Source organism: Anopheles maculipalpis, chromosome 2RL (assembly GCF_943734695.1).
Source record: "Anopheles maculipalpis chromosome 2RL, idAnoMacuDA_375_x, whole genome shotgun sequence".
Classification (NCBI taxonomy): domain Eukaryota; kingdom Metazoa; phylum Arthropoda; class Insecta; order Diptera; family Culicidae; genus Anopheles; species Anopheles maculipalpis.
Window position 1 is genome coordinate 69,987,775 of NC_064871.1, and position 15,359 is coordinate 70,003,133.

Consider the following 15,359-nt stretch of genomic DNA (forward strand, 5'->3'; position numbering starts at 1 on the left):
CACCTGGGTGGTTCTCTTTTTTGTTCTCCTTTCCCTACCTTGGTATTGAAATGGATAATGGAAGGAAAAGAGAGAAAAAAGCACGAATCACTTGCAGTGGCAACCTGACACAGATTAAAATAGCTTTAAACCAAGAAACGGCCATGCTATTCGGCTTCACACTACGGACCTTCTTTATGATCGTTTCAATCCCTTGCTTTCCTAGCTTTTCAGCGTCATGCAATTTTTTGCAGCAACCCTTTCTACGGTGCTCACCGTGCACAATGGAAGGATAAATTACGCGACAGCCGGTCAGTTGTGGCTCGGAATCTGACCACAACAGACGACAACGATGACGCTGACTACTACCTGTCGGGCTGGTGTAAATTATGCAGTTTAGATTTAATCAATTTCGTGCTTGATACCATGCAATACGGTGTGCGAGACGAAGACACGAATCATATTGACTGATGAAGTATGAAACATGCAAGTTGAAACCCTTTTTTATGTGTTGCAATCTTCGTTAAAGACTTAGTAATGGTTCTATGTATACAGTGGGACGTTAATCAAAAAGAATCTTTTAGTTCATTTTTACAATTTGTTTTATTTACAAAGTGTACACCATACAGCTCGTGTGCTTGGCTCGTTAGACATTGATAGTTCGCACAATTCAGTATGTTATCAGGTGTATATTTAGTTGTATCTTCGTTAGACGTATGTTTTGAGACATTGAAATTCAATAGTCCGAATAAGAGAGCCAGTGAAAGTGCCGTCTATAAATGACAGCAGTTCAAGGCTATTCGCAGGAAACATGCGCACGTTCCACAGAGCCATCTATACAAGCATTACAAGAGAATCGAGATTGAGAAGTCAACTTTTGAGGAAGTTTTACATCAATTTCAACATTAAAAGTTAACTTATGAATCATTCGTGAAACAATCGAGTTAACATTTCGAAACAATAAGCACGTCTTTAGTTTATTTTAAGACGCCTCAGTAAAACACTTTCCACATTTTCATTACCTCGGTGTAACCTACTGCAAGGTGCATTAATTAAACATGCAAATACATTCATTCGTTTATGGTGCTACAGTTCACTAGATGAGCTTATAAAGAGCAGTTAGTAAATGTGCAATTATGGTTTAAATTTAGCACCGTATGCATAAGTTATAAGCAACAGTAACGTATTGCGTACAGTAAATGTCATGTTTTCGAATGGTCATGTGAAGTAAATTTTGAACGTAAATAGTTCTTGGCGTCATTCTTTGCGTTATTTGTGTATTTGCCCTTTTGCTGCGGGTTTTTTGCATGTTTGAAATGACGCAAATGAATGGTTTAATACTTTGCGTTAAGGCTAATTTTCTAAATAATTGGGAGAAGTTCATAGAAGAAGTTGTGCTAATTGTTTTTAATGTATTTTAAGATACTGATTTACAATGTTGCAAACATTATTCAAACAATATAATTCATTACTAGAAAGCCTGGCTCTGATGTCAATCTAGCAATACCGCACTGATAAGGGCATCGATCCGACTCCTCTTGAAGGACATCATAGGCTCTACGCCCCACACAATACGTCAACGACGTCCAGAACGGTAAAATATAATTATGTGGTTGGTCACAAGTTCACAATAAAAAAAATAATTTTTATTGATTACAAATGGCACCACGCGGCCCCACTTCCTAACTATGACAAAACTAGAAATGAAAATGAGGCCCTGAGCTCTATGTTCCCTGTTCTTTTATACCTATCGCGAAGGGACAAATTATAATCAGGCATTCTTATCGTGGGGAACGGGCTGCTGGACGATCGCCAATCTGCAGAGGGGAGTTGGCTTCCGTTGAACTGTTGAAGGAGAATCGGACTCTCAGGAATGCATCTGTTTCCGTGGGGGAGAAGATTGTCCGTTGGCCGATGACTAACGCGATCGCGAGGAGAATCGAACTCTCAGGAATGCATCTGTTTCCGTAGGGGAGAAGATTGTCCGTTGACCGATGACTAACGCGATCGTTTCATTGGGGCTGGATTCTGACGCACGGATGATACTTCTTGAGACGTCCAACTTCCGTAGTGAAGAATTTGTTTCCGTTGATCGAAGCGAACGAACGTGGGTCAACGTTGACTACGCGTGTAACATAATTATATGTCTCCAAATATCTGACCTTGGGAGTACGAGCAAAACCCAACCCTTGGGAAGATGAGTTAAATGGCTAAACTGAGCGGGGCAGGGTCTCTTCTCCATGTAAGGGGCGGCTGGATGTCTTTCTGTCTTTCTCCTATGCCCTTCCATGCCCTTCAATGAGACAGGGGGTTGGGGGAGAGGCCTCGCAAGCCTTTCCCAATATCATTGAAATGAAAGGTCACAATAATGCTTCGAATTGACTGATCTCTCCTATTCCTTGGCTTCGCGGATCAGGATCAATGCGACGAAGACAAAAAACCTGCTTGCCGGAGGCTCTGATCGTGATAGGACCCGATTCGGAAGCAAAGTATCAGTTGACGGCTACGTTCTAGAGGTGGTTGAGAAGTTCTGCTACCTTGGGACTGTCGTAACTTCGGATAACGATGTCAGCAGCGAAATCCGGAGACGCATTGTTCATGGGAATCGTGCATACTACGGACTCCACAAACTCCTGCGATCCAGAAGACTCCAACAACACACGAAATGTACGATTTAACGCAGCTTGATAAGTCCGGTAGTCCTCTATGGGTACGAGTCTTGGAGTATGCTGACGGAGACTATCTTTGGCGGTGTGTGCGAACAGGGCGAGTGGCGAAGAAGAATGAACCACTAGCGCTAGCTGAGTTGTTTGGAGGTGCTGATATCCTGACGGTAGTCTAAGCCGGAAGACTACAATGTTTGGGGTACGTGATGAAGATGGTGGACTCATGCCCCACCAAAAAGGTGCTCGTCAGTGATCCGTTCGGCACGAGGCGTAGAGGAGCACAGGAGTCTAACCTGTGGGAGATCGGATGCAACCGTGGATGGAGGACTGCAGCCCTAGATCGAGTTTCCTGGACTCTGATTGGAGACCTGGCCATGACGACAACGACGAATCTTGAGCAGGCCAAGAAGAAGAAGTAGAAGAAGAAAAAGATCTATGACGCATTGAGATATCAATACAAAGAAACAAAGTAGTATTAAACTACAGATAACTGAATATGCTTGTAAATCAAGTGAAAAATGTTTGGTAAACAACCATTTGAATATTTTATCATTTCTTATATCACTTAATAAGCAAAACAACTCTGGCCAGCTCTAATGAAATCATTTTTAATGCCGAGGTGAACATCTACGCAAACATGATTTAAAATTTCTAGCCCCTGTCAGCTTCTTTTTGCCGGATGCATAATTGAGCTCTATTTTCTGCGAGAATTCGCATTATTCAAAATGCATTTTGGATAAATTTCGTTTGAAACAAGCTATAAATCTATCACCAGAAAGAAATTACTCTGCATCAGAAGATTACATTTGTGTTTTGCCTCCTGCTACTTACCTTCTTTTCATAGTCTTCTTGCTTGTCTTTTGTGAAATGTTTCAAGCCAGCTGATTTTCCACTTTCAGCGAACACCATTTCTTGCCAAGGTATTATCTCAAAATCGTATCAACGTATACTTTTCTTCGACATTTTTCTACTTTCAATTTCCTTTTTCTCCTTGCACGGTGCATGTCAAACGGACGGAGGAACAAAAACTTCATTAATGGTAAAGTTATAAAATCCACCTGTAAAGCTCCGTACATTTTTGTCCTCTTTTTGGAGGGTCTGAAGAATTGGTACGATGTAGAGAGGAAGCTTTATTCTTTGCTTTGCTATTATTGTTTCGTCCATTCTCGTTTCGTATCGTCCATTCTCACCGCTGAAAAGAGAATTAAAACTAGTTAAACGAACTCCGAGAAGCAAAAAAGACAAAAACTTTCAAAAACTGACCTTTCGCAAATGATAATCCCTTTTCCCTTCAATGCCTTACGGTGAACAAAACCAAAAGTGTACGAAAAAAAAAACAACAGGAAAAAAGTAGTCAAACATGTCCCGTAAAATCGCCCACCGTCTTGGTAATGTTTTTTGCTGCTTTTTAGAAGCAAAAAGGAAAGGAACTGCCAGTATAAAAAACTAAATCCGGTAAAAGCATTAGTGTTCGATTAATTAACATAGAAATGTGTCCTTTGCGAAACGGTGCTTTTTTCTCGTTCATGCTTTTTCCAAGCTTTTCCACGTACCACACTGTAGAAGAAAAAACAACGGACCAACGACAACCTTCACCACCAACGGCAAAGCAAACGGTAACCATTAGAAGGTACGAGCACAAATGGAAGTAAACTTTGAGTGGATTTATTTTCGTTCTTTGGCTAACGGATTTACCCATTTGCCCATCGTATGCCCTGGTCGGCAAAGTTTTAGTGCAAATTATTGAATTTACCATCCAAAATCTTCGGTAGCATGTGAAACTTTCCGACGCTAAGAAATGGCAATCTTCGATTCCGTTCGTAAAACAAAATGCTGAGTAATTGAGAAAGCACTGTAAGAGTTAAATATGGTTGCAGAACTGTCACCGGGTTTTCCCAAGCGTCTTTGGAAATGGAGCAGGTCTAGTGAAAACCGGACTGGTGCACTTCACAAGCATGAAGACAACAAAGCATAGAAAACATGCTTTCGGAGCAAATGAATACACTGATTGAAGGCCAAATGTCAAAACACTTTCTAAAGCCAGTTGTTACAGAGTTTCGATGGTTGTTGATTGGTGATTAGTGTATGTATGAGTAATCTCAATCCATATTTGATAACGTCAGTCGGGTAGCGGCCCGGTGGTTTAGATGACATCGGCGCCGGTCTTCAAACGACAGGACCGGGGTTCAAATCCCATCCGTTCCGCCCCTCGTAGTGAGGACTTAACACCCAACTACGTGGTTTTCGGTAACTCTAGTAAGCCATTCGATGGTCGGTGTGACCTAAAAGGGTTGTTAAAGTAAGAAGGTGAAGAATGCCAGACGAAATCGCTCTTAAATGAGCTCAATTTAATATTAAAATAACTATTTAGAAATTGAAAAAAGAGTTTAACAAATGAATATATTTTTCAAAAAAATATCAACAGCATTTTCATTGCCAATTTGTCCTAAAGTTTCCAAAATTCTTGCAAAACATTATTTATAAAAATATAATTATTTTCATACTTGTACTGGCAGTGAGTAAGATTTAAGATTTATCTTTGTAATTTATAATAAATAAAGGAGAATATAAATCTCACCAGCCTCCAAAAATGATAAATTTCCTGCAAAATCGTATCCCCAAGGATTAAAGTGTGCTCCCTTAATACCGCTCAACGTTCCTAGAACTAGAAACACCCAGAACCAAACGAAGAAACTTTAAAATTTGGTCAGAAATTGTAGGTCTCGGCCGAAAGGTACAATTCCTTCCGTTTGCTGTGCAACATTAAACAGTTTACATTAGTCCTAAATCACGATCCTAGCTGCCGTTCCATCTGTTAACCCGTGGTCATGGGCCGAGGATGTGCAAAAATGGACGACCCCGTACGGGAGGGCAAAAACGAAAGCCATAATGTAAACATTGTCAGTGACGACGATAATGATAATGAAGGAATTTAGCTGGAACGCACAAAAAAGGCACCAAGGCAAACAAGTTGCCCCGTGTCCTGTGTACGCACCCAGCCACGCTCAGGGGGCACCCATACATTGAGAGCTGTTTTTACTGTGTTTTTCGCGGGTTCGGTCCCGGCCGAAAAAAGTTGTTGGCTGGTAGCTTTGACGGTGGGAAAACAGATATCCCTGTCACAGCCTACAACCTACGGCAACGCTACCAGTTGGGACCACTGTTTGTCGCAATGGAATGCTGCAAAACGAGGCGACGGAAATGAATCGCTGTTGATGTTTAATTTTAGTCCAGTCCGCCCATCGGAGCAAATGGTTCCCCTGGAACGCGGCGCAACGTACACGACACCGATGGATGACAGTTGCTACGGTGTGCGAAATCCCAAAGCATGGGCGTGTGTGTTTATGAGGCGGCAAGGGCAGTTCGCCTTAGTTTTGGGGGTGTTTTTATTTTTCACGCCTCGTTGAGAACGCCCACAAATGAACGATGAACGCTTGATGTGGTTTTTTTTCTTCTCTGAAGTCTCTCGCTCGCACTCTGAATCTGAAACCATCCAGTATCGTTTAGATAAGGACGTTCTCATTTTTCATCCAACCGCTGCTATGCCATGCCTTCCAAGTGTCCTGTAAAGGTTGCAAGGCAAACCGAAAGACTTTAAGCTTTACCGCTCTGCTGGTTTAGAACAGCTGTTTGTACTTGTTGCGGTTTGATGAGCGGGTCAGTCTGCATGGAATGGGGACCTAATTAATTGTAATGGCTATTCCGATATACCCATCCTCGAGTGATTCGCCCTTCCTGGCCGAACCCGAGCGGAGAGAAGTTCTTATCCCTGACATTAATGACCGATTGTTTGATGGAACAACAGAACAAAACGGAGCTGAAATGGTACCACACAAAGTCAGATGCGGTAGGATTTGTTTGGTTTGGTAAAGCAACGCAAACATTCGTACCGTTTTCTGAACTACCGTAGATAGGGGACGGCAAATAACAGGGTGTGGCAAACCATGTTGCGTTGATACAAAGATGCTAGAAGGTACGATTGGTCATCGATCCATATCTGCCAAAGTACTCCAAAACACGCATAAATGTTGTACTGATCATTGATACAAGTTGTTGGCCAATGTGTATGTTATCTGTTGTAGTCGATGGCTGATGGTACAGAGATTATCTGTCATAAGTAGTGTCTCATTCGAATGGAGTCAAATTTAAGAACAAACTTGCTCAACGTTAGCGTCTTCTAAGAACTTTTCGGATAAAGACGATATCTTAGTATTTAGCTGAGAGTGCGGAGAGTATCCGATAGGACATATCAGCTTGTAAGTTTCTTAATTCATTCTTGAACTGTGTGTAAAGTATGAAAAGAGATAATTGGCAATGCAATCATGTAAAAATATAACATAAATCTGATAATGACGATAAAAAGTCTTAAAATATTGGGTTCTTATCGAATCTTGGAGTGAAGTAACAGTTTAGGCTGGTCAAGGTTCCGAGGCACTAGTGTCACTGGTCTTTATAAAGCATCGAATCCCGTCCGGAATGTTTCCTTGGAGCCAGGATTTTTTTTTGTTTATTTATAGAGGCTTTGAGTCTTAGAGACTAAATTCGCCTCTCTACTGTATAAATAAGTGGTGTAATCTAATACAAAACAATTGCAGGTGAGGCTTAAATATTATGGAACACTATTGCCATTATGGCATCCGTAAAAATCGAACAAGGCGGTTCTGATGAAGTTTGTCGGGTAATCAAATTGTCGTGTAATCGGTGTCTAGTTGATAAGAGGCTCGGTGTGTCGTTTATCCATGGCAATCGGTGAGGATGTGGCGGACACTGATGTCAACACCACAGAAGCTGCAGAGGAGTGCGTAAGGCGGGTATGACCTATACTAAGGCGAGAAAGGACTCGTTGGATGAGGCTGGATTCGGTATCTTCCCGTGAAGAGGAGTTGTGCTTGATAGGACGGAGTTTGTTGCTGAGGTCTACGCCGTGAAGCGGATAGCATCACGGCGTGAAAGGGTGTTGTGTGGTTCGTCAGGATGGAGCCGACCATCGTTGGCAAGTTGGTCGGCTTTCTCGTTTCCGTTGATTCCGGAATGACCCGGAATCCAAAAGAAAATGATTGTCGGGGATGCCGGTATGGAGTCTAGGAGCTTGATGTGGGGGTCTTTGGAGTTGCCGTGTTCCAGGGCAGCCAGAACACTGGCACTGTCACTGAAGATGACATTCGGTCGGTCAGTCTGTGGTTGAGTGGATCCCGGCGCAGTTGTCCGTGGTGGAGTGGATCCCACAGCCAGCTGAGTCAACGGAGCCGTCTGTAAAGATATGATGAAAATGTTTGTATTTTTTACTGGGATGTCTTTAAGTTCCACCGTCGCGGCGGCTTCTATCACATCGATAATGTCAAAACGGTGTCCCCGAATCGGCCGTTTTAGCTTGTTAAACAGCCAGAAGTCGGCTGGTGCCAAATCTGGCGATTACGGCGGTTGCAGAACAATAAGGGTGCCAGTAGTTTACGCTTTACGCTTTAATAGTACTCTTTGTTCATCGGTTGGCCCTTCGGAAGAAAGTCCTTGTGAACCACCCCACAGTAATCAAAGAATATCGCCAGCATCACCTTGATTTTCGACCGGCGACGCGATTTCTTGGGCCTCGGCTCGTTCGGGGAACGGTACTCGCAGGACTGGTCCGTTGTTTTCGGGTCGTGTATGTAAATCCACGTATCGTTGCCAATTACAATCGATTTCTACTGTCCAGCATAGTCTGCCAGCATTGTTTTGCAGACTTCGACGCGAGTCCGCTTTTCGAGCAGGTTCAGGCATTTCGGCACCAGGCACCAGTGACTTCATCCGCTTCAACCCCAAAAACATCTTTCATGATGGTTGATGACCGAGGCTTTGGAAATCGTCAGGGCGTGGGGCGTCGACGTCGTCGATCGAGGTGGATGGTCACCCCGGACGGTACCCGTCTTGGACCTTCTCACGGCCATTCTTGAAATCACTGTACCATTTGTACACATTTTTCTTGAACTTAGATTCTTCCCCGAAGGCTTTTTGTAACATCCGCAATGTTTCTGCAGCGTTTATTTCATTTCGTAAACAAAATTTGATACATGCGCGCTGCTCCACACACTTGGACATGGTGAATATGGCGAAAAACATTTAGCGCAGCTCCGAAAACAAATTGTCACTCCTAGCCTGGTTGATGTTGTGACTTAAAACGTGGCAGAAGTGTCAAAAATATACATAGTGATAAACGAAAAATAAAGACAAGGGGCGCTTCTTTTGGCGCGCGAAATTTGACATCCAATGTCACCATACTTTTCGAACACAGTAGTTTATATAGGGTCTTTGAGTAGCTGATACTACATTTGCATCTCTTTCAAGCCAAAAAATGTTGTACTAATCTGGGAATACATGCAAAAGCACACAGCAAATGAAAAGGTTGATTGTGTCAATTTTGTTGAAGTAATCGCCTCATACCTTCTGTTTCTCAAAACTGGCGTTGTTACTTGTTGCTGTATTCTTGAGGGTTGAGGGAAGGGGGCCTTGAGGGGAGGATTGTTGAGCATTGTTGTAGGCTCAAGAATTAAAGCTGTAGCCTCCAAAATTCCTCTATTGTTCGTCCTATTCCTTAATGACATTACTTCTGTCTTGCCACAAGATAGCTTTCTTTGCTATGCCGATGATGTGAAAATCTTTTTCCCAATCTCATCGGGTGCGGATTGCGTTTTCCTTCAAACTGTTCTTAACCGTTTTTCCTCTTGGTGTGCTCATAACTCTCTCACCCTTTGTCCTGTGAAGTGTCAAATCATTTCGTTTACTCGTTCCCGCACTCCTTTCCTCTATCCTTATGTGCTTGATCAGGTCCTAGTCAACCGGGTTTCGCTGGTCAAGGACTTAGGCGTATGGCTCGATAGTGGCCTTACCCTAACGTCCCACATCGACTCTATGGTTGCTAGAGCCTGGAAAACACTGGGTATCCTGAAACGTATTGCTCGTGACTTCTCTAATCTTCTGTGTTTGAAAAAGCTGTACTGTTCGCTGGTCAGGTCATTGCTGGAGTATTGCTCAGTAATCTGGTCACCAACGGCTCGGATCCATATGGATCGAATCGAGCGGGTGCAGAGGTCTTTTACCAGGTTTGCGGTTCGCAAATTCCTTGGAAGATCCACCTCCACCCTGCCCGGTTACGAGTCAAGGTGTCAGCTGCTGAGTCTTGACTCTCTCGAAGACCGTCGATCACGTTCCCAATCACTTTTTATCGCTTCCCTCTTGTTGAACTGTATAGATGCTCCTTCTCTGCTTGGTTCCATCCCGTTCTATGTCCCTAACCGTTCCCTTCGTATTCTTCCCCCTTTGATTATCCCTAGGCGCCGTACGTCTGCCGGTCGCAACGATCCTTTTTTGAGGGCACTGCGTTCGTTTAACTCCTCGTCTCTTGTGTTCGATTTCCATCTCTCCCTTCCATCCTTACGCTCCAGTATGCGGTCTTCCCTTTAGCACTTAACTCCCTCCCCATTTCTCTAAGTTTAGAGTTAAATAATTTTAAGTAGAGTGTAAGAGTGTAGTGTAGCCTATAGGCAGACAACACGTAAATAAATAATAATGATAATAATAATAAAATTCATGACCTCTTACTAATGGTACATAACAACTCTAAAAAATGTTAACCTTAATATTTTAAAATTTTTACAGTGTAGACGTGTTCGTAATATGACAGTGAAATTTTCTTTCATATTTTTAATGCTCTTATTCGAAACTTTGAGGCAGCCCGATGGTATAGGCGACAGCGGCTCCGGTCTTCCCAGGAACGGGGTTCAAATCCCATCCGAACCATTCCCACGTAGTGAGGACTGACTATCCAACTACGTGGTATAAACAAGTCTAGTAAACCATCCGATAGCCGGTGACGGCATGACCATGTAGGTCATTTAGCCAAGAAGAAGAAGAAAGACTCAAAGATTTTTGACTTACTCTGTTTATACTTAAGGTCGCAGGCCACGAGAGATTTCCGAATCTGAATTTCAGTTTCTCATGAACTTTTGTGAAATTTTCTCGCTCTGAAATCGCGTTTTGAAAACCTGACGCATACACAAGCTACATGCACGGGCAGTGGCAGATCAAAGTGTTTGAATGGTTTGAAAGGGGCCCAACATCGTGTAGCAGCGCGCGTTTTACACCAAAAGTGTCGAAACTTATTTCACTATTACACACGGGACAATGGTGAGAAAGATGAAATCGCTGTTTTGAGATTTTTTTAACAGTTTCGCATTGATTTTAACAGCTAGAAATTCGTCGTGGCCCTTTTTTCAGTTTTGTATTAACTCACAATCGTTGTATTAACGATCCTTGCATCTGATATTAGCGCCTAAAATGCAATTTTGCGATGCATCACGCCACGACATACCTTTTTAAAAATCGGTGTGTATGCAGTGAAAATTAATACACAGATTTCAAACTCATAACAATTTCATCCATACTGCACACATGATTAGATTTCGTATACCTTGTAGGACTTCGGCACTGCATCATCTGCACCATCAATCTTTCCCTGGAGTCTTTTGAGCGTTCAATAAAGATGCCTTTCACTGTCACACCACGATATCATCCAACTCGAGCATTGGGACACATTTTCCCTATTCGCTCACTTCTTTACCGAGGTCATTCGAATTGTATGATGAACATACGCATCCTCCGAGACATTCCCCGGACAAACCTATCGCAAACCGTTCAAAGTTCATCTCAATTCTACTCGCACCATACGCAAATAAAAAAGGACATCTAACCGAAACTGCTGGTTTCTCTTTCGCTTTTTTTTCCTTTTTTCGTAGTGCCAACGGCAACAATAATTGGTGGACCGGATCTGCACGTAGACAAGGGCAGCACCATCAACCTTACCTGTGCGGTCAAGTACAGTCCCGAGCCACCGGCATACATCTTCTGGTACCATCACGACGAGGTGATCAGCTACGATTCTAGCCGGGGCGGTGTGTCGGTCATCACGGAGAAAGGTGACGTCACCACCTCACACCTGCTGATTCAGAACGCCGATCTGGACGACTCGGGCAAGTACTCCTGCTCGCCGTCGAATGCAGACGTTGCCAGCGTACGGGTGCACGTTCTCAACGGTAAGTGTAACCATGACGGGTGTTTCTATTGTTTCGGACAGCGAACGAGTGGGAATGGATGCATGACTGCAGGGAAAACTTTTCCCGCTCCCAGCTCCGCTTCCTCTAACCATCCGGAAAAACACATACACACACACACACACCCCACACCACGCTTCTATTAACGCTGATATCAGTTCGCGCGGTCGTTTCAGGTGAACATCCGGAGGCGATGCAGACCGGAGGCGCCTCAGTTGTCGTTTCGTCGGACGGTCGTTCGGTGCTGCCACTGATACTGCTCGCGCTGCTACTGCTCCTCACGCTAGCACCATCCGCATCGATGGCTGTCGTCCCAGCGATTCCCCGTAGACAGCACGACCGGCGACAGACCTCAAGCCAACGAAAACCCTCGGTGACGTCGGCTTCACGCTGCACCGGTTGCTGTAGCAGCGAACCGGCTCTGCTTCATCGTCAGGTGGCTTCGAATGTTCGCCACTACATTACCGACACTGCCAGCCTCGACAAACGTTCGTCCGTGCGGTGTGATGCTGTGAGATGATAAACCCCTATCGATCGATGGTCCGAGAGCAGTTGTGTCGTACCGAAATCGGGTTCTTTGTGTTCTCTTTATTCCATCTTCTTTCCCGTACATTTGCTACTCGTTTTACCTATTTTCGACTACATAAAGTAGAGCACCGGTGTGATTGTACCTTGATGGGGGGGGGGGGGGGGGGGGAGGAAAACGTTCATAAATCCGTTCCTTGTCCCGGGAGACGTCAGAAGCGTGAGTGTTTGTGAGAATGATGCGATTTTGTGGCTGTCTGCAGGTCTGAAGGTGCAACTGAGCGTTAGAATAGTGTGGCACCGACGCAACCACGTGCAGAGACGTCCGAACACAAATGAAATCAATAGACAGGTGGTTTTATTGCGGCTGTTGGATAAGATAAATTTGATTTGTTTCATTGTTTTCCAAATGCAAACTATCTTCTGCTGCCGGTTGAGTCTTGTGGCAGGGATTGATTTCAAATCTGGTGTGATTTATTTCAGTTAATGGATCACACAAAACGTTTTGCGGTGTATTTATATGGAAAATTATTGAGCTAAATGCACGCATTTTACTTTACTTCCCATTAAAAAAATCGAGATAATTAAGTGTACCATGTTTATTGGAGTAAAACAATTTCTTTACTAATTTTACGCAAAAATTAATTGAAAAACAAAACGGTACAAATATAGCACGTGTGTATATTGACTTGCAATCACCTAAAAACCGTTGTTCCACGAGAAGTGTTAAGTTTTAGTTTTGATGTAGCAAATCAATATTTTGTTTTGCAGAAAATTGTAAAAAAAAGGCGGACGGTTGATAAATAGTTTCAATCATGTTAGAAACAAACACGAAAAAACCAAAGTACATTTGAGTCCTTGCATTGAAAAAGAGATAAAATTGTAATTTTTTTTCTGAGCAAAGGAACAAATGCACCACTTCATTTGAAATATCTAGATAAATCAATCAAATTGATAGTAGAATAAGTAAATTAATCCAACTTTGGTAGTCACAAATTGAAAGAGAAGCAACATTTCTCATGATAGGACATCTTGTACATAAGAAAATATATAAGGAACATATAAACAAATCCAAATTCACAGTGCGTACAACAAATGTATGACAAAAAACTACACAGCATAATAGGAAATCCTAATCGAAACTAAGATCTGCTACACAAAACACCCAGACAATGCTACACTCAACCACATACAAAAAAAAAAAAGAACGATGAATGATGTCAAGTGAGATTTTAACCGTAATGTAGTTTTTGAAACATAAAAAAAAACTATAAATTGAACTTCAACAACCAATGTTGGAAAATCATTGTCTGTAAAGAAAACCGTAGAACAATGCATTATGAACAGAATTATTTTCACCCAACAACAAATTGGAAGCAAACAAAGAAAGGAAAAAAACGATGAATCGCGTGATGATTTTTCTTTTACTGTTTCCCCCCAGCGTTATCTTTGATGTAATGAATGCTTCTGATTATAAAATATGTACGGCTTTATAACTTCACAACTGTGCCATCAAAACCCACACATATAGAAGCAATGAAAGGAGATTCAAAAGAAAATGTGTTTTATTACTTAAAGCAATGACGCAGCCCTTCATGAAAAGATTTAAGAACAGTAAATCGATCGTAAAAAGATTATTCATTTATTTACAATTAATAATGATAGTACAATGCCATATAATCAACACCGCTTGTGATTTCTAAATTATATGATAGGGCATTTTCTCCTTACTCTTTGCTTTATCCTGAGCAATTGTAACAATTTTTTTAATGCTAATTAACTTTTATAGAGAGAATATTAAGGACGGATTTTACCGGCTATTGTCTAATTTGTCGAAAAATGCTCTCAATTGTCTCTGCAAGGGTACTGAACTGCTGGAAAAAATCTCAGATATGCTAAGAATTTATATGATTTTTTTTAAATTTTGTATAATAAATTATTTAAATTTGTATATGATTTTTAAATAAAAAAAAATTATTGATTTTTGAAAATTAATTTTCAAACGTTTTTTTAAACGTTTTTAAACGTTTTTTCAAACGTTTATTGTTATTTTACAATTGATAATGACGGTCCAGTGCCGTATTGTCATACGTTTATTGTTACTCGTGGCATTTTTATTTGTAGAAGTTGGGTCAATCAAAGTATTGGTCATTATTATTTATTACTTTCTTCAACCTTTCGGGTAAATCGTGGATTCCGTTTCGAAAAAATGATACGTTTTTCGACGCAATCCAGGTATTCAACCAATTCTGGAAACATCTCATTTGCGGGTGTAAAGCTAGTTTTTCACTGGTTGCGCAACATGTGGCCGAGCATTGTCATACAACAGATTATCTTTGTCGTGGCGTGATGAGTATTCTGGCCATTTTTCACGCATTGCTCGGCCGGTAGCGTTCAGGAGTTCGTAGTAAATGACGCCGAGCTGTTCCCACCAAATACTCAGCATAACTTTCGAGCTATGGATGTTCGGCCGAGCTGATAGTTTTGGGGTATGACCGGGGTATCCCCATGATTTTTTGCGCTCAGGATTGCTGAACCAAATCCACCTCTCGTCTCCCGTCACGATTCTCTGCAGGTACCCCTTTCTGTTGTGCCGTTGGACCAGCAATTCACACATGAAGAGTCTGCGTTCAATGTCCCGCGGCTTCAACTCGTGTGGTATCCATTTGCATCTGTATCATGCCTCACGCGTTTAGCCGTGATGATATGACCTGACAAGTTATTCCAAGCACGGCTGCAAGCTCTTCTTGCGTTTGGCAGTGATTTTCCTCCAGTAAAGCCGTCAATTCTTCCTCGGCAAACGTTTTGGGCCTTCTTTCACGTTGAGCGTCGAAACCAATCCCGCAACCTTGTTTCACTTAGAGCAGCATCGCCGTAAACACTCGAAAGTTCTCGATGCGCTTCGGCTGCCGTATTCTTCGCTCGAAACAAAAACAGCAAAACCTCCCGCATACGACGCTTATTTAGCTCAAAATCATACATTTTCAAGAACTAGAAACATTTACTAGCTCGAATAATCACTAATCTGTTTACACAGTTCAATTATGTCATTCGAGAAATTGATTTATGACGTTTGTAAAAGTCAAAATCGCGACACAGTCCACAG

General features: G+C 42.3%; 1 protein-coding gene across 1 annotated transcript in view; it reads left to right on the forward strand.

Moving 5' to 3' along the window:
* The window catches only part of LOC126556135 (uncharacterized), a 139,059-nt gene extending 126,754 nt beyond the window's left edge, over positions 1-12,305 (forward strand). The window contains exons 4-5 of the mRNA XM_050211353.1: positions 11,414-11,710; positions 11,887-12,305. Coding sequence (XP_050067310.1) covers positions 11,414-11,710; positions 11,887-12,248 — 659 coding nt within the window. The 3' untranslated portion in view covers positions 12,249-12,305. The remainder of the gene's footprint in view (positions 1-11,413; positions 11,711-11,886) is intronic.
* The last annotated feature ends 3,054 nt before the right edge of the window (positions 12,306-15,359 follow it).